Source organism: Neophocaena asiaeorientalis, unplaced genomic scaffold (assembly GCF_003031525.2).
Source record: "Neophocaena asiaeorientalis asiaeorientalis breed wild unplaced genomic scaffold, Neophocaena_asiaeorientalis_V1.1 scaffold43, whole genome shotgun sequence".
In the NCBI taxonomy this organism is placed as follows: Eukaryota; Metazoa; Chordata; class Mammalia; order Artiodactyla; family Phocoenidae; genus Neophocaena; species Neophocaena asiaeorientalis.
Window position 1 is genome coordinate 12,971,333 of NW_020173674.1, and position 15,563 is coordinate 12,986,895.

The window sequence follows — 15,563 nt, forward strand, 5'->3', positions numbered from 1 at the left end:
AAAAAAAAAAAAAAGGGTGTGTGTGTGTGTGGCTTGGCACCCGTTTTCCCCTATAGGGGCTCTGGGAGATGGGTGGAGGGAGCCATGGGGGCTCTAAGCCAGTGATTTCCAAACTGGGGATCTTGGAGCTTTGGAACCTGGAGTGTTCATAATGGAGATTTCTGTGCTGGAGCTTGGTCATTTGCGTTGTAAGCAAGCTCCCCAGGTGACTGATGCATGTCAGGATATTTGAACTGCTCTCAATCAGCTGGAGGCTGGAGATCACTGGTCCTGAGTCCTCACCACATGGCTTGGAACTTCCAGTCCTGGCCCGGGGCTGCAGAGCTTTGGGAGCCAGTCCCTGTAACTTAACTATCCAGGGGTGCTGGTCTGGGCAGGGAGGAGCCCAGGAAAATGTGTGTGCCCAGTGGCTTCAGAGGAAGCAGCCTGCTCTGGGTCCCTAGGTGGGTGTTAACTGCCCAATTCAAGGACCCCTGCCCAATTCAGGGAAGTTGAAGACCACCTGCCTTACCTTCCAGCCTTGGCTGGAAGCTGGTACTCCTCGGCCTATCTTGTTCATAGCTGCATCCCCACTGGCCTAACCCCGAGCAGGTACTTGGAAAATGCTTAATGAAACTCTGGTTGAGAGGCTCTGCAACGCTTACCCTTCGCGGCTAGAGTCTCTAAAGTTACGGGAACCTGGCCTTGAACCATCTGAGCTTGTTCCCTGAAGGTCCATTCCAGCTGTGAGGCACCTTTCCCATGAAAGGCTGAGGACGTGCAGGAGGTAAGCCCCTCTTTGCCATTATCTGAGGCAGTTCTCCAGGCTTGCGTGGTCCTCTGGCCCCCACTTCCCAGTCCTGCCAGAAAAAAGCTGGAACTTGGCACCAAAAACTCAAACTTGCCCCTTCCCTTCACCCCCTCAGTCTAGTGGCTTTGGACTCACCACTTACCAGACACAAGGGACTTTATTCATTTCACATATTTAACTGTTAGACACAGAGGAGACGAAGCAGTGTTTGAAAGTGAAATTTGTCTTTTCACCCACCCTTCTCCATCTTATGGCTAGTGGCTATTCCTCCAGCAGAAGGCCACCGTGGCTATATCCTCCTAATACTTGCATCACTGGTGTCACCCTTTACCATGCAAGGTCCTGCATGGTTGTGCTCGGTCTCCCTCTTCCTGGAGTTGCTGTGAGGAGATGGGGACCGTCAGCAAAAGGCTAAAGCCAAGTCACCTTACTGGTGGCCTCAGCTCAATCTGCTGTCAGCTTGGGGGCCCGATGAAAGGCTGACAGAGCCAGGAGAATAGGCTGTTAACTTGCTAGGGTCACTGCTTAGCTTGGCTGATCATGAGAACCCCTCTGGCGGGTCTCTGGGCTGGGGCCGTTATTTGGCCTTTTCACCAGCAGAGGGCAGCATGACACGGGGGTGGGAGAGGAGGTGGCCGGGAGTCCCAAGGGCTGGAGGGGAGCGGGGGGCGGGGAGCTGGGTACTGGGCGTTGTAGACAGGACCCTTCAGACTCCTCAAGTCTCGGACTCATCTGTTTCTTCGGTGGAGCCGTCGCTCTCTGCATCCACTTTGCGGGCGTGATGCAGGGGTCTCCAGGGGGAGCCAACCCGGGGAGGGGTCCGGGCAGGCAGGCAGCTGGCCTCTGGACCGGCAGTGACCGAGTTGACCAGGCCTGGGATCTGCGCCAGCCTGAAGAAGGGAAGAAGCCCAGAGGGCAGCGAGGTGCCTCCCGTCCGGAGACCAGGACCTCCGCACTCACTCTTGCATGTGGATGAAACCATGGGCTGTATTCCCGAAGGACTCAGAGAGGATCCCTCAGGCCTCTGCTGGCCCCCAAACCCCTCCCCAACCGATGGACAAGTGCTGTGTGACCCATGACGGGGCATTACCGTGTCTGACTGAGGTTTTGTCCCCACAAGGGGGCAGCATCTTCCCACCTGACACTTACAGCCGTTCTAGTTCCTCATCCAGAGCTGGGTCGTGCATCAGGTCCCCTTTGTCAGGCAAAGCTCCTAGGAAATAATTGGGGGCACAGAACTTAATCTGAGGATCCTTCACCCGGGCTGCAGTCACACAGCCCCGTGCCCAGCAGATGCCTATGTGCCCCTCACCTTCATGTCTGCCTATTCTGCCAACCCTGGGAGAGCTGATCTAAAAGCTTTGGGGAACAGAAGTTTAAGAGGTCTGCTAGGGGGGCAGTAAGTCCTAGGTACTGCTGGAAAAATTTAGTGAAGCCCACTGCCTGCCCTCCCCAGTCATAGCTACGAGACATCCCCAAACCTCAAGGTCATTGCACAAACAGGACGATCTCCTTCCAAGACTAGATGGTGGGTTGTGAGCAGGTACTGAGGGTTTGGTCCTTTCCTGAGGCCCCAGTTACTGAGCTGAAAAGGAGCCAGAGACACAGGATACAGCCCAGGCCCCAAAGACCATAAGTTATCTAGTTTTGTGCCTCTAAATCAGAGTGACCCCACTTTGGAGACAGAATGGTCAAAAACGCTGCCTCAGCCTCTCCAGGGAGGGTCCCAGGGTGAGAAGAGAAGGCGGGGTCAGGATCAGATCAAACTCTCCTCTGCGTGGCCAGAAGCCGCCGGGAGGGGAGCTTGTCCCTTCTCTGCCACAAATCTCTTTGAGCTGGTTTCCTCAGCTATAAACCAAGGGAAGTAATTTTTGGATACTGGGGAAAGGTGAGAGGAGAGGGTCTAGGATGCTCTTTGGAGCAGTTAACAGTGGGAGGAAAGGTAAAGCTGAAGTCTGCAGATAGATTTTCTTTTTTTTTTTTTTTTTTGCAGATAGATTTTCTTAACAGCAAATTGTCAGAGAAAAGAGCTTCACTGGTGGTCAGAAGCGAGATGTGGCTTCTAACAGTGCTAGTCTCTAGAAAGCCTCAAACTGAAAATTATCCGTCTGGCTCTAGTTCAATTCCTGACTTTTTCAGATGACGCCTCCTGGCCCCTTTTGTTCTAAGTGGTGTTTAAACTATGGTCCGATGGAACCCTCTTGTTGTTTTGTGTCTGTGAGTGGGGGGGGGCGTGACTTGAGGAGGACTAAGGGAACAGGACAACCCCTCCGCAACTGGCTGCACCTGGGGGACCTCAGGTCTCTATTTCATACACTGGAGATGCAGGTGAGGGTAGAGACCATACACTTCTTTCCATCTCCCACTTGCCTGACGTTAGTGCTCTGTAAAGGAACTTAAATGAATGACTGTCCTTCTTAAAGGACCCAGAAAAAGTGAAGGCATGACGTTAGTCTACGCTGTGACCCAGATGCTACTTAGCTTTTCCTTTTTCTTCCTAGTGGCTGACTTGTGGACAGGAAGGGAGGGTCAGTTACCTAGGAGTGTAAAAGAAAACCTAAGCCAATTCCCCACTCCCTGCCCCCTTATTGCTGACTCCTATTTGCCACATTTGTATTCCTCCTCCAGTTGGTGACCTTGGCTACCAACCTCATTCAGCTGAGGGGGCCCCATACCCGTGCACTGTGCCTGAGTGGACCCTCAGTCAGTCCTGCTGAGGTTTGTGCTCCCGTGCACCCAGGCCACCCCCAGCAGGCTCTCTGTCCTGTAAGATCTAAAGCATCTAGCCCAGCACTTGGGCTGCTGTGGCTGGCATTTAACGAATGTTCAATTTCCTTCTCTTGACCCCATTCCCGCAACTGGCAAAAGTCTTCTTTTGAGACTTAGGAACCTGGGATCTCAAGCACACCTGGATATCTCTTGAGGAGAGAGACTAATAATAAGAACCCCTCTCAAGCTCTGTGGCGATGACAGCCTGGTGGCCCCTCCCCTGGGAGGGCAGCAGGTGTGGGAGGGGGGAAGAGGAGGGTGGGTGGGAAGGCCAACCAGTGAGAATAAAACAATGGACAGGAAAAACTGGGCCAGTGCGGGCCTCTCTCCGCCCCCCGCCCCCCTTTTTTTCCACTCCCTTTCAGACTAATAAGATTTTTTTTCCAGATGGGAAAAAGGTCTCCCCAGACACACCTTTGCCCTGTTTACAAATGGGATTCAGGTGCCTCTGATACAAATAGGCCTGTGTCTGCCCAACCTGCAGGCCACTCCCCAAGGCAGAAATGAGGATTCCATGGGAGGGGCTGGGCACGCCTCTGCCATGGAGAGGCTGCTTCATGTTGGGGCAGGACCTCGGGCGGGGAAGGCTCTCCCTTGCCACTGGAGGGTGAGAGGCCTCAGAGGGCACATCTTGTGTTGTGCATGTTCTGGCTCCCTAGGCCTCAGAGTCTGGCCCTGAGAAGTCAAGGCAGACATGGTGAAGCTGCCTCCCCCTTGGGATTCTGTCCACCAACACGGGCCAGCTCCTATGTGGCTTTACACTGTAGGGGCAGGAGAGGCTGGCCACAGCTAGCTCTGGCTTACCTAGGGCTTGGTTGATCCCATGATGCTTTGAGAGGGCCACGAGGAATCCATAGAAGGTCAGTCTCTGAACGTTGCTTAGGACCTCTTTGACGAGTGCTGGGGGTGGGCAGCTAGAAGGGAGAATACAGATGCCAAATTCAAAGACTAGTGAGTCTGAGTGCCATCTTTTCATCCAAACCTTCAGGCTTAGGGGGATGCCCAAAGCCAAGACCGAGGGATCTGCCTACCCTGGGAGCCCTAAGACCCTGGGGAGTATAGCAGATCTCCAGAAGCAAGGCCTTGACTGTGAACAGAAAGGCTGGCATGTTCACTAACTGGTGCTTCACTGGCAGGGGTGGGAGTGGGGGAACGGGGAAATGGCGCTGGGCAAGGCCTCCTCTTGGAGGAGACCAAAACTGGCTGCTCTGTCCCCAAGGGGACTTTGTGCTACACAGGACAGCTTAACCCTCCCTTTCTGTAGGGTGAATTCCTCGCACAGTGAATATTTTTTTTCCTTCTCTCTAAAAAGTCAAGACCAATCTATCTCCTGGCAAGGAGAAGGGGCCCAAGTTGGTCATCTACAGCTGCTCTTGCCCAGGTGAAAGCAATCCTTCCTGTGAGCCACCTGGGAAGACTTTTGGTCAACAGCCTGGACTGGGGGCAAATGGCACTGTTCTAATTTATACTATGGCCATCAAGGGCCTAAAAGCCCTGGGCCAGTCAGAACAGCCTGCTGGAGATCTGTTCTGGGCCAGGAGCCTGCAATCCTGGGGCTGAGGTGGGGTCTGCGTGCCCATTGCTCACCTGTACTTGTGCCGGTCACACAAGTTCTCCAGGCACTGGTAGAACAGTGGCGCCTCCACGCCCTCCAGCATGCTGGCCTCGCCCGAGGTAGGCCGCTGGCGGTGCTGCCCACTGGATGACGTCGGCACAATCACCGTATTGGGGTTCTTGCCTGACAGCAGGTCCTGATAGATGGCAGCCACGCTCTCCAGGAATTCTGGGTACAGGAGTAGAGGGGCACAGGTCAGGCGGGGACGACACACTTGGTCCCCTCACAGTGCCCTCCTTTCTCTGTGTGTTAGCTCAGCTCCACAGCAGCCTCAGTCCTCAGTGCACAGTGTCCTGGGAGCAGGGGCCCTTGGCCTCATGTGACCACTACACTCATGAGAGATGACACTAATATGTGTTTCAGCTCAAATGTCCCCTCCTCTGGCAGTTGTTCCTAGACCAGGTGAGACCCCCTGTTACATCCTTTCATGCACCCTGTACTCCTCTGTAGTGCTTATCCAGTGAGGGGTTTTCTGTGTAACTACTTGTTCACTCTGTCTCCTTGCTGGAATGGAAGATCTTGCATAAAGGCCTGGATCATGCCTTGTCAGCCTTCCTGTCCCAGCACCTAGCACTGTGCCCGGCACATAGAAAATGCTATAAATATTTCTGAAAATTTTTGAAAGGGGCTTCCCTGGTGGCGCAGTGGTTGAGAGTCCGCCTGCCGATGCAGGGGACACGGGTTCGTGCCCCGGTCCGGGAAGATCCCACATGCCGCGGAGCGGCTGGGCCCGTGAGCCGTGGCCGCTGAGCCTGCGCGTCCGGAGCCTGTGCTCCACAACGGGAGAGGCCGCAACAGTGAGAGGCCCGCGTACCGCAAAAAAAAAACAAATTTTGAACGGTGAACGTGTGCACAGTCCTGCTGGTAAGCCCATCTTGTGAGCCATATGCCTCTCTGACTCAAGAAAGCAGGCTGGAATACCAGTGTGGGAGAGAAAGCTTGCAAGCTGCTCATTTATTAAACATTTGAATTCGTTTTCAAATGTTAGTAGCTGAGCCCTCGTAGGTAAGCAGAGACTTATGGCCCATCTCCCCGCTGCTGCCCCATCCTGGGACTGCTGTGAGGAGAGCCCCGACAGACAGCCAAGGGAAGAGGATCTTCACACGTGGCTGTTCCTTCTCTAGGGCCCAAGAAACTTCAGAGAAATGGGAAATAGACACCTGGAGCTGCTAAGAGCAGGTGGCGAGACCCCAGGCTCCAGCCCCTGCCTGACCAGGCCCTTGGGCCGCCATCAGGAAAACAGAATGTGGCGCCTGAGGGAGGCCAGGGCTGGCTGGGGCCACCCGGGGGCAGGAAGGCCCCGTCCAGGCTCCAAGGACAGCCTTCTGTTTACTGGAATAGCCTGTTTTAAACAAGTTTGTTTATGGACATAGCCAGCAGTTTCTAAATCCAACATTCCATTTGATGTTGCTGTGTGTGAGCTCCTGGGCACTGGCGTTCATTCATCTATTTTTATTCCACCTGAGCCCAGAAGGTATTTAAGGGCACAGCTGGTGAGCACTGGGGAGCAGGGTGGGAGTGTGAGAGAGGACTGGCGTGCGCTTATTGAAAGCTGTGTGGGTGGAAAATGTGTGCTCACACATCTGAGTCAGGGCCCAGGGAGAGACCCCCGATCTCAGTGACACAGCAGAGAGGCTGAGCGCACCGGCTGTGGAGTGGGCCCTCTGCAGGTCTGGGCTCCAGCCCCATAAGCGCGGTGTCTCTGGCAGCTTGACCTCTGGCAGCTTCTCTCTTAAAGGACCTACCTCTCAGGGCTGCTGTAAGGGTTAAGGTGCTTAGTGCTATGCCTGGCACTGGCACACAGTAGGTTTTCGATAGTGAATTTATCGGGTGTTGTCCCAATAGTGTGTATCATTGTTACTGTCATTATCACTTAAACTGATGTGCTGCGCTGCTGGCTGGAAGCACTGCCGTTTCCTATGTCTTGAGGAGGCTGAGGGAGTCGGCTCTGCAGACTGAATCTTGTGACCACCAGCAAGAACTAGACATCCTGCTGGTGGGTGACCGGCTGTGAAGCACACCACGGAGGGAGGAGGGGAGAAGTGCACGCGCCGGGCACACCGATGGAAAGGGCAACAGGGTAGGAGAGGGCACGTGGTCCTGACAGGAGCCACAGGGGTCCTGGGAGACTCTCACCTGAGTAGTAAAACTGGATCTGGAAGGCAAAAAGGAAATCTGAAAAAGACATCAAGCAGTCCATGGCGTCGTCCATGAGCACAATCCTGAGGGGGGAAGAGAGAGAAAACATGAGAGGATGCGTGTACGTGTGTGTCTGGGGGAGCATTCGAGCGAGCTGTCCCTGGGGATCCAGTCTCCCTTGGGACAGCAAGACACTGGGGAGAGGGCTCCCCCAGACAAGGTCCTCCCGGTCACGCCACTTCTCCATCGTTTGGACTCTGTCACCAAACTGAACTGAAGCGGGAGGCAGGCGCCCGCTTCAGTGTCTGTGGCACCAGCTGGAGGATGGGACATGGGTGGGTGCTGACAAGGAGAGGGGGTGCAGCTGCAACGCAGCCAAGACCCCTTTTCATACCCTTAAGCAGTAAACACTTCCATCCTGCAGTGAGGACCATTTAGTTCAGAATAAATACAGCTGATCAGAAAAGGCAAAAAGAACAGCCAAGAGGTTTAAAGGGGTCTTGGCAAGTGGCACTGAGATTTAATAAGCTACCAAGGGCCTCCAGAAAGGCTACAGGCACCTCCGTGCTGGGACACAGCTGGCACAAAGAGCAGAGGGTACCGCTTGGGGTCTGCACTTGAGAGGGTCCAAGAACACACCCCATCGTGCGGCGCTGCGGGTCCTCCACGCACGCCATTCGCTCTCACAAGCTGGCCACCTCCTGCTGTCTGCTCTCTCTACCCCTCCGCCTGCGCACTCACCTCGCAGGAAGAAAACCATGTGACCACTAAAGGGCTCAGACCAAGGCCACGTTCATACTCTGCTCAGGGCCTCACTGGACAGGACAGGAAGAGAAGGAAGTTAGCACTCGCTGGACTCCATCCATGTGCCAGGCAGGGTGCCAAACTCACCTACTGATGGGAAGCTGGGCCCCCCATCTGTTTCTTTTCTTTGTTGTTTTGGCTGTGCTGTGTGGCATATGGGATCTTAGCTCCCCGACCAGGGATCGAACCCGCACCCCCAGCAGTGGAAGCACAGAGTCCTAACCACTGGACCACCAGGGAAGTACCCGCCCCCACCTCCCCATCTGTTTTTGACTGGGCCCTATCTTTCCTTTAAAAACAAAAAACCTGGGGCTTCCCTGGTGGCGCAACGGTTGAGAGTCCGCCTGCCAATGCAGGGGACCCGGTTTCGTTCCCCGTCTGGGAGGATCCTGCGTGCCGCGGAGCGGCTGGGCCCGTGAGCCATGGCCGCTGGGCCTGCGCGTCCGGCCCCTGTGCTCTGCAACGGGAGAGGCCGCAACAGTGAGAGGCCCGCGTACCGCAAAAAAAAAAAAAAACCTTTTATTTTGCTCTCTCGTGCATTTTTCTAATTCTCTCTCCACCTCCCTGGGTCCGAGAATCCCCAGACTGGCAACTGGATCAGCTCCAGAGAGAGCAGGCATTGCTCACCTCTGGGGAAGGGGCTTTAGAGAGAATATAATGTGAGCAGTGCCCCTGGAATTGTGCCAGGCAGCTGCCCTGGTTTCAGGTCTCCCCGAAGAAAGCAATGGTTCCTACCTCTAGTCTTCAGTTGTAATAATGGTAATGACAGAAACAGGCCATATTGACTGAGTACTTACTTCATGGCAGGCACGGTGTAAGTTATTTTACTTATATTAATTAAAATCTATCCCACAACAATCCTATGAGGTAGGTCTTGTTGATTATTCCCATTTTACAGGTGAAGAGATTAAGTCTCAGAGCAGTCAGCTTGCTGAGGTCGCACAGCTGGTGAATTTGCTCTACACGTCATGTACTTACTTTCTACTAGGTCTCACTGCCTCTTTTAAAATAAAGATACAGAATATGAACACTTGCACTTTAATTCTTAGTTTATCAGCTGCCTAGCTTATCTTTTTTCTTCTCATCTATATCTTAGGGCCTTAACTGTTTCTCATGTATCTCCTGGGGAAGACAAAAGCTGCCTCAACTACCAGAATTCAACATTAAAATTCCAGCTGGAAAAAAATTCAAGGCCAGAGTGGGAGGACGCAATGCTGCCAACGGCCACAGGAGGGCGTCCTGGTCTCTCCGGCAGAGGCTCCTGGGCCCAAGCGTTGAGCCGTTGGCCAAGTAGTTACCCCGTTTCTCATAACCTCAGGCAGGCGAAAGGGAAGAGAGGGGGCACAAAGCCCAGATTCTGATATCTGGATGGGGAGAGAGAGGCGAGAGAGGTAGAGAGAAGGCAGGTAGTAGGGACTGGGTGACAGAGACACCCAAACTACAGAGGAAGTGAGCTCTCCCAGAGCCCCAGGGAGGAGGAGCCACCAGCACCTCCAAGTCGTTCCTTCCCAGGCTCACAGGGAAGGAAAGGCCCCAGAGGAGAGAAGGCAGTGACGTTTCCTTCCTGCCCCACTCCCAGGACAGCTGAGAACCCGAATGGCCTGAAGTTAATTGCTAGGGAAGAGTGCCGGGCTGAGAACACCCCCAAGCAGGAAACCACGAAGGGAACCAAAGCCTTTGAAGGTGTTGCATGGCTCCTCTTGGTTTATCATCAACCCGGGACCTGGTGCTCCTGGTTATAGCAGTTACGTCCATTTACAATTTCTCTCTTTACCTATTTATTCATTCATTTCATACAGATGGTCCCCGACTTACGATGGTTCAACTTAGGTTTTTTGACTTTACAATGGTGTGAAAGCAAGACGAATTTGGTAGAAACCATGTTTTGAATTTTAAATCTTGATCTTTCCCTGGCCTAGCGATGCACAGGACATACTCCCTCGTGACGCTGGGCGGTGGCAGCTCCCGGTCAGCTACAAGGTCACCAGGGTGGACACAGACAGCCATTCTGTACCAGACTACCATTCTGTTTCTCACTTTCAGTACAGTGTTCAATCAATTACATAAGAGATTCAACACTTTATTATAAAATAGGCTTTGTGTTAGACGATTTTGTTCAACTGTAGGCTGATGTAAGTGTTCTGAGCACATTTAAGGTAGGCTGGGCTAAGCTATGATCAATGGTAGGTTAGGCGTAAAAACGCATTTTTGACTTTTGATATTTTCAACTTACAACAGGTTTATCAGGACATAAACCCATTGAAACTCGAGGAAGATCTGTATTGCAATATAATTCGAATACCATAAAATTCACCCTTTAAAAGTGTACAGTGGGGCTTCCCTGGTGGCGGAGCGGTTGAGAGTCTGCCTGCCGATGCTGGGGACACGGGTTCGTGCCCCGGTCTGGGAAGATCCCACATGCCGTGGAGCGGCTGGGCCCGTGAGCCATGGCCGCTGAGCCTGCGCGTCCAGAGCCTGTGCTCCTCAACGGGAGAGGCCACGGCAGTGAGAGGCCCGCGTACCACACACACACACACACACACACACACACACACACACAAAAGTGTACAGTGTTTTTAGTATATTCACAAACTTGCACAATCATCCCCGCTGTTTAATGCAGAAGTTGTAATTCTTGCTGATCGTCGTGCTCCTGAGACAGGCCCTGCCACGCCGGGGCTTCCGGCCAATTGCCATAAGCACCTTCCTCTCCCCGCCGCAGCCAGGACTGGCAGCTGCAAGCAGGGCCCGCCCTTCCAGCCCCAGCCCCGGCTGCAGCTTTCTGTCGGCAGCGGCAGCCATTCTTGACTAGGAACGGTAGCTCCCTCTTTTGAGAGGGTGGCAGCAGTCTCCGTGGGAGCAGGGCGACCCTGCGTGTGCTCTGGTTTTGGCCCCTGCTCCTCGGTGGGCTGAAACTCAGCTTGGTCAGGAGGCACCAGCAGGCTAGTTGGGGGAGGCACACGGGCAGCAGGGGCTTTCTTTCTGAGGGACAGGTGGCTGGGATCCCAGCAGCACCTGTGCCTGGGACTGAGGGGTTTTCTTGATTGCAAGCAATGAGACTGGCTGCCCGAGAAGCCGATTGGATCTCAGCTGCCATTAACAGCAACATTCCTCTGCTCAGCCAGAAACCTGGAGTCCTGCTGACATCCTGGAAACTCCCTTCCTTGCCTGCCCCACATCAGTCAATCACCGAGTCCTATCAATCCTCTTCTGGACATTTCTCTTGCATCTGTCTACTTCTTTCCACTTCCCCAGCCCCCATCCAACGCCCACCTCCACCTCTGCTTCCTGGACAACAGAACAACCTCCTACCCGGTTTTCTGCAACACTCTTGCCTGCTTCTAATTGAGTGTCCATACTGTGGTCAGAAGGATCTTCAAAATATGAATTTGACCATCTTACAACTCTGTTTGAAACCCTTCGTGGGCTTCCCATTGCCCTTAGAGCAAAGTCTCCCATCCTTATCCTGGCTTATGAGCCTGCATGACCTGCCCTCTGCCTCTGCTCTCCTTTCTAGACTCATCGGAGGCCACAGGCAGGGTCCCTCACGATGTTCCAGCCACACAGATGCTTCAGTTCTTCCTTCCTCCTGCCCCCCATGCCCTTCTCCTCACCGACCTGATTGATGCCTCCTCACTCTTCGGGGTGCAGCCACAGAGCACCCCTTTGGGAAGGCGAGGGTAGGCCTCCCTGCTCTGGCTTCCACAGTTCTCTGTGACCCCCTCACACTGTTCGTGTCTGTCTTTGCCCCAGGACTATAAGATCCACCAAGTTACACCTCTGTCTCTCTGTCTGCTGCCTGACTCAAGCGCCAGTGTGGTGCAGGGCACACAGTAGGCACTCGGCAAGTATCTGTTGAATGAAGGAAAGCATGAACAAATGACTACGAGAGGCTGCGGTATTCCCTCTTCTCTTCCCCTGGCAAGGCGACATCTGGATCCTACATCCAGCTCTGGACAGTCCATTTAAGGGGAATAAACTAGAGTCACGGAATAGGGAGGTCAGAGGGGTGGAGTCTGCACACCAGGATATCAGACAAATGACTGCCTTTAGATCCTTTAGCCTGGAAGAGAAGATGAAGGAGGAAGTGAGGCCGAGGCCCGACTCTTGAAGGGCTGCCTCTGAGGGAGATGTCACAGGGATCTAGAGTTTGGCTCTAGAAGACTTGAAGATGCTCATCGCTGGGATTACGGCTGCTTTGTGAAGGAGTGAGCTGCTTGTTGCTGGAGATATTCAAGCAGAATACTTCCCGAAAGTATGAAAGAGCTACTTCTAGCCCTGAGAGAGTGTCATCCCAAGGGTGGACAGAACTAACAGCTTCTCCTGTTAATGCGGGTTCTGCTGGGGGGAAAGTTTGCTGTTCAGAGGACCATCGCTGCAGAAAAGTCTGAAAGACTTACAGAAAGGTGCTCTTAGAAACACCATATGCTGCATTGTGCATCTCCAGACTGATGCTCTGACCCATAAAAGTTCCGGGCATCTGGCATTGGAGTCTCGGCAGAACTGTGGGAAAAGGCAGGCAGGGGGCTACAGGTCTGTCTTTGCCTTTGGTGACAGGGCCAACCCCAGGCTGTAGGCCCTACAACCCACGGACAGCTGCTCCACCCTGAACTCAAACTTGTCACCAGCCCCCGAGGGCTCAAGAGGAGTTTCTTGAAGACAGGTCATCCACGTGTGCTGCTTTCCAGTTGACGGCAGTTGGCTCAAAATCCCTTCCTGCCAGAGGCCTCCTGCTAGCCTGCCAGCTGCGTCTGACACCTGCAGGAGACAGGCCGCCCCTGCTTTGAAGTGGAGCCAGCAGGAAGCTGCTGCCAACGAGAGTCTGTGCAAATCCACTGGATCGTGGAGGAATCCCTGGCGGCCAGGCCTCAGGGCTAGAGAGAGGAACTCTGGGGGAGAAGTGAAGGCACTCTAGTTCAGGTTGGCTCTGAGCAGAACCATGTGAAGGGTGGAGTCCAGGGCAGCGACTGGAATGGAGAAAGAGCACTTGGCAGGGTCTGAGCTACTCCCAAGGGGGCTGGCCGTGCTCTCACTCCCATGCTGACTTCCAACAGCTGGGATGGGCTGGCTGGCTGGAGTTAAGTGGGTGCCAAGGAAGCAACAGCTTTCCGTCCAAACTTACTGACTTACCAGCTTCCTATTCCCCCTTAAGGGTCAGTATCTCTGGTCTAGTGGCATGAGCTGTACCTGTTTTTTTGTGTGTGTGTGCAGTTCTGGGTTAGCAGCCCTGGGATCAAATCCCAGCTCTAGAACCGACTGGCCAAGTTACCTTTTCTTGGGCGAGTTATGTTTTCTCCTGGAGTTTCAGTTTCCTCATCTGTAAAGAGGGGATAATTATAGTTCCTCTTTCACGGGATTCTTGTGAAGACTCAACATGGTGATATACTGTGCCCATTCTATTATTATATACGAGTAATCACTCAAAATAAGTGTTAGCGGCTACCAATAAGTGTTCTAGCTGGTTTCAGGTGATGGAAGGGCTCAAAATAGCAAATAAAAATATAGCCCAGAGGAAGTAGGTGCTGCCAGCACCCGGCAGGGCAGAGGCTCTCAGGCGGAAGCTAGCTATCCTGTTTCAAGTCCACTTTTGGGGGAAGCCAGGCCAAAGCCAGGGCCAGGAAGAACGCTTCCATGACTGCACTTCCTTTGCGAGGTCACATGAGCAGCGTCTTTCATGGGTGCAGCTGAAGCGTGTCTCCGAGTCTGTCTGGGATCCCGGGACACCTCTGTGGACTATGTCTTAAAGTCAGGGCCATGAGTGAGGATGAAACTACACTCTGGCCACCTTCTCCAGGGGTTGTCAAGGTTTCCTGTGACACCTCCTCAGGGTTGCCCCTCTTCTGGACTGTGTCGGAGGCACCCTTGTGCCTCACAAGCTGCCTCCAAGTTCAGGCCCTCAAAGCCGCATGGGGTGTCCAGGTCATGGCTCTCCCTGGGCTCTGGCCTGCACCTCCAGGGGGTCCCAATCCCACCTGCCCTGTGGTGCCTGAGAAGCTGGATCCAGAGAGTGTGGGAAGCAGCAACAACTACAGCAACACGGTATTCGTTAAGGCCTTACTTGGTCAGCGCCATACATCTGTCATTGCATTTTCTTCTCACGTTAATCCTATGAGGTGAGATCGGTGGATATCTTTACCGAGAACATGGAGGTTCAGAAACCTGACCAGGGTCTCAAGGCAGAAGCAAAAGAGCTGTAATTCAAACACAGGCCCCTCTGACGCTAACCACAGTTCCCAGGCCACTGCAGCTGCTTCCAGTAGGAAGTGGCAATAACACCTCCTGCCGGTGGCACTGTCCCTCCTCCCACCCTTGGTGTAGAGCCGTGGCCCCCAGGAGGGCTGGAGGCTTAGGCCCGGATACTGCTTCTTCCCTGCAGACACGGTGAAGGCCCCGCTTGGCCACTTCAGCTCCATTATCCTGGTCTCTCCCAAGAAGCTTTACAGACGGTGGGGGTGGGGGAATGTTCCATGATCTTAGGATAAGAACCCAAATCCAGTGCATGGCCTGTGAGGCCCTCTCTTCTCCCAGTCCCCAAACTCCTCAAACTCCAGGCCCACTGACTCCCCAGTTCCCCTAGTTCCTCACTGGAGAAAGAGGGGCTTCTTTCCAGGCTGCTTACTTTCCCTAGACGGCCTTTCCCTCTCCCTGCTCCCTCCCTAAATCCTACCCACGCTTTTCACTTTATTTTTTACTTTTTTGGCTGCATTGGGTCTTTGTTGCTGTGCCCGGGCTTTCTCTAGTTGCGGTGAGTGGGGGCTACTCTTCGTTGTGGTGCGTGGGCTTCTCATTGCGGTGGCTTCTCTTGTTGTGGAGCAGGGGCTCTAGGCATGTGGGCTCAGTAGTTGTGGCTCGCGGGCTCTAGAGTGCAGGCTCAGTAGTTGTGGTGCACAGGCTTAGTTGCTCTGCGGCACGTGGGATCTTCCCGGACCAGGGCTCGAACCTGTGTCCCCTGCATTGGCAGGAGGATTCTTAACCACTGCGCCACCAGGGAAGTCCCCTTTTCACTTTAAATAAAATATTTAAAACGTCAGAAAAATTACACAGACTAACATAACAAACATTTGTATCCCCACTAGCTAACTTCATCAAAACTTCACATTTTGCCACCCTTGCTTCAATGTTTAAAAGCTTTGTAAAATATTACACATATAGATTAAAACACCTGGACACCTGGACACCCTCCCTCATCCCCTTCCTCTACCTTCCTCCTCAGAGATCGTCACTGGGGCTTGAGGGCTTAGCATTCATTCATTTAAACTTGGGCTTGGCATCCCTCCCATGTTTCCATACTATATTAACTCACACAAATGTCTACATTGTTAAAATATTATACAACTTTGTTTTGCTTGTTCTCAGACTCTATGCATCATTTGGTAACTTGACATTTTGAGATTTATCAGTGCTGATGCATATATATCTCCCTGCATTCACTTTAGCTGCTCTATA

General features: G+C 53.3%; 1 protein-coding gene across 4 annotated transcripts in view; it reads right to left on the reverse strand.

Annotated features, from left to right (window-relative positions):
- Positions 1-937: 937 nt before the first annotated feature.
- Positions 938-15,563, reverse strand: part of CSTPP1 (centriolar satellite-associated tubulin polyglutamylase complex regulator 1) — a 167,239-nt gene continuing 152,613 nt past the window's right edge. For all 4 annotated transcript variants that reach the window (XM_024749001.1, XM_024749000.1, XM_024748999.1 and 1 more), the window contains 5 exons: positions 7,311-7,396; positions 5,147-5,342; positions 4,364-4,473; positions 1,940-2,003; positions 938-1,680 (listed from right to left, as the gene is read on the reverse strand). In XM_024749001.1, coding sequence (XP_024604769.1) covers positions 1,506-1,680; positions 1,940-2,003; positions 4,364-4,473; positions 5,147-5,342; positions 7,311-7,396 — 631 coding nt within the window. In that variant the 3' untranslated portion in view covers positions 938-1,505. The remainder of the gene's footprint in view (positions 1,681-1,939; positions 2,004-4,363; positions 4,474-5,146; positions 5,343-7,310; positions 7,397-15,563) is intronic.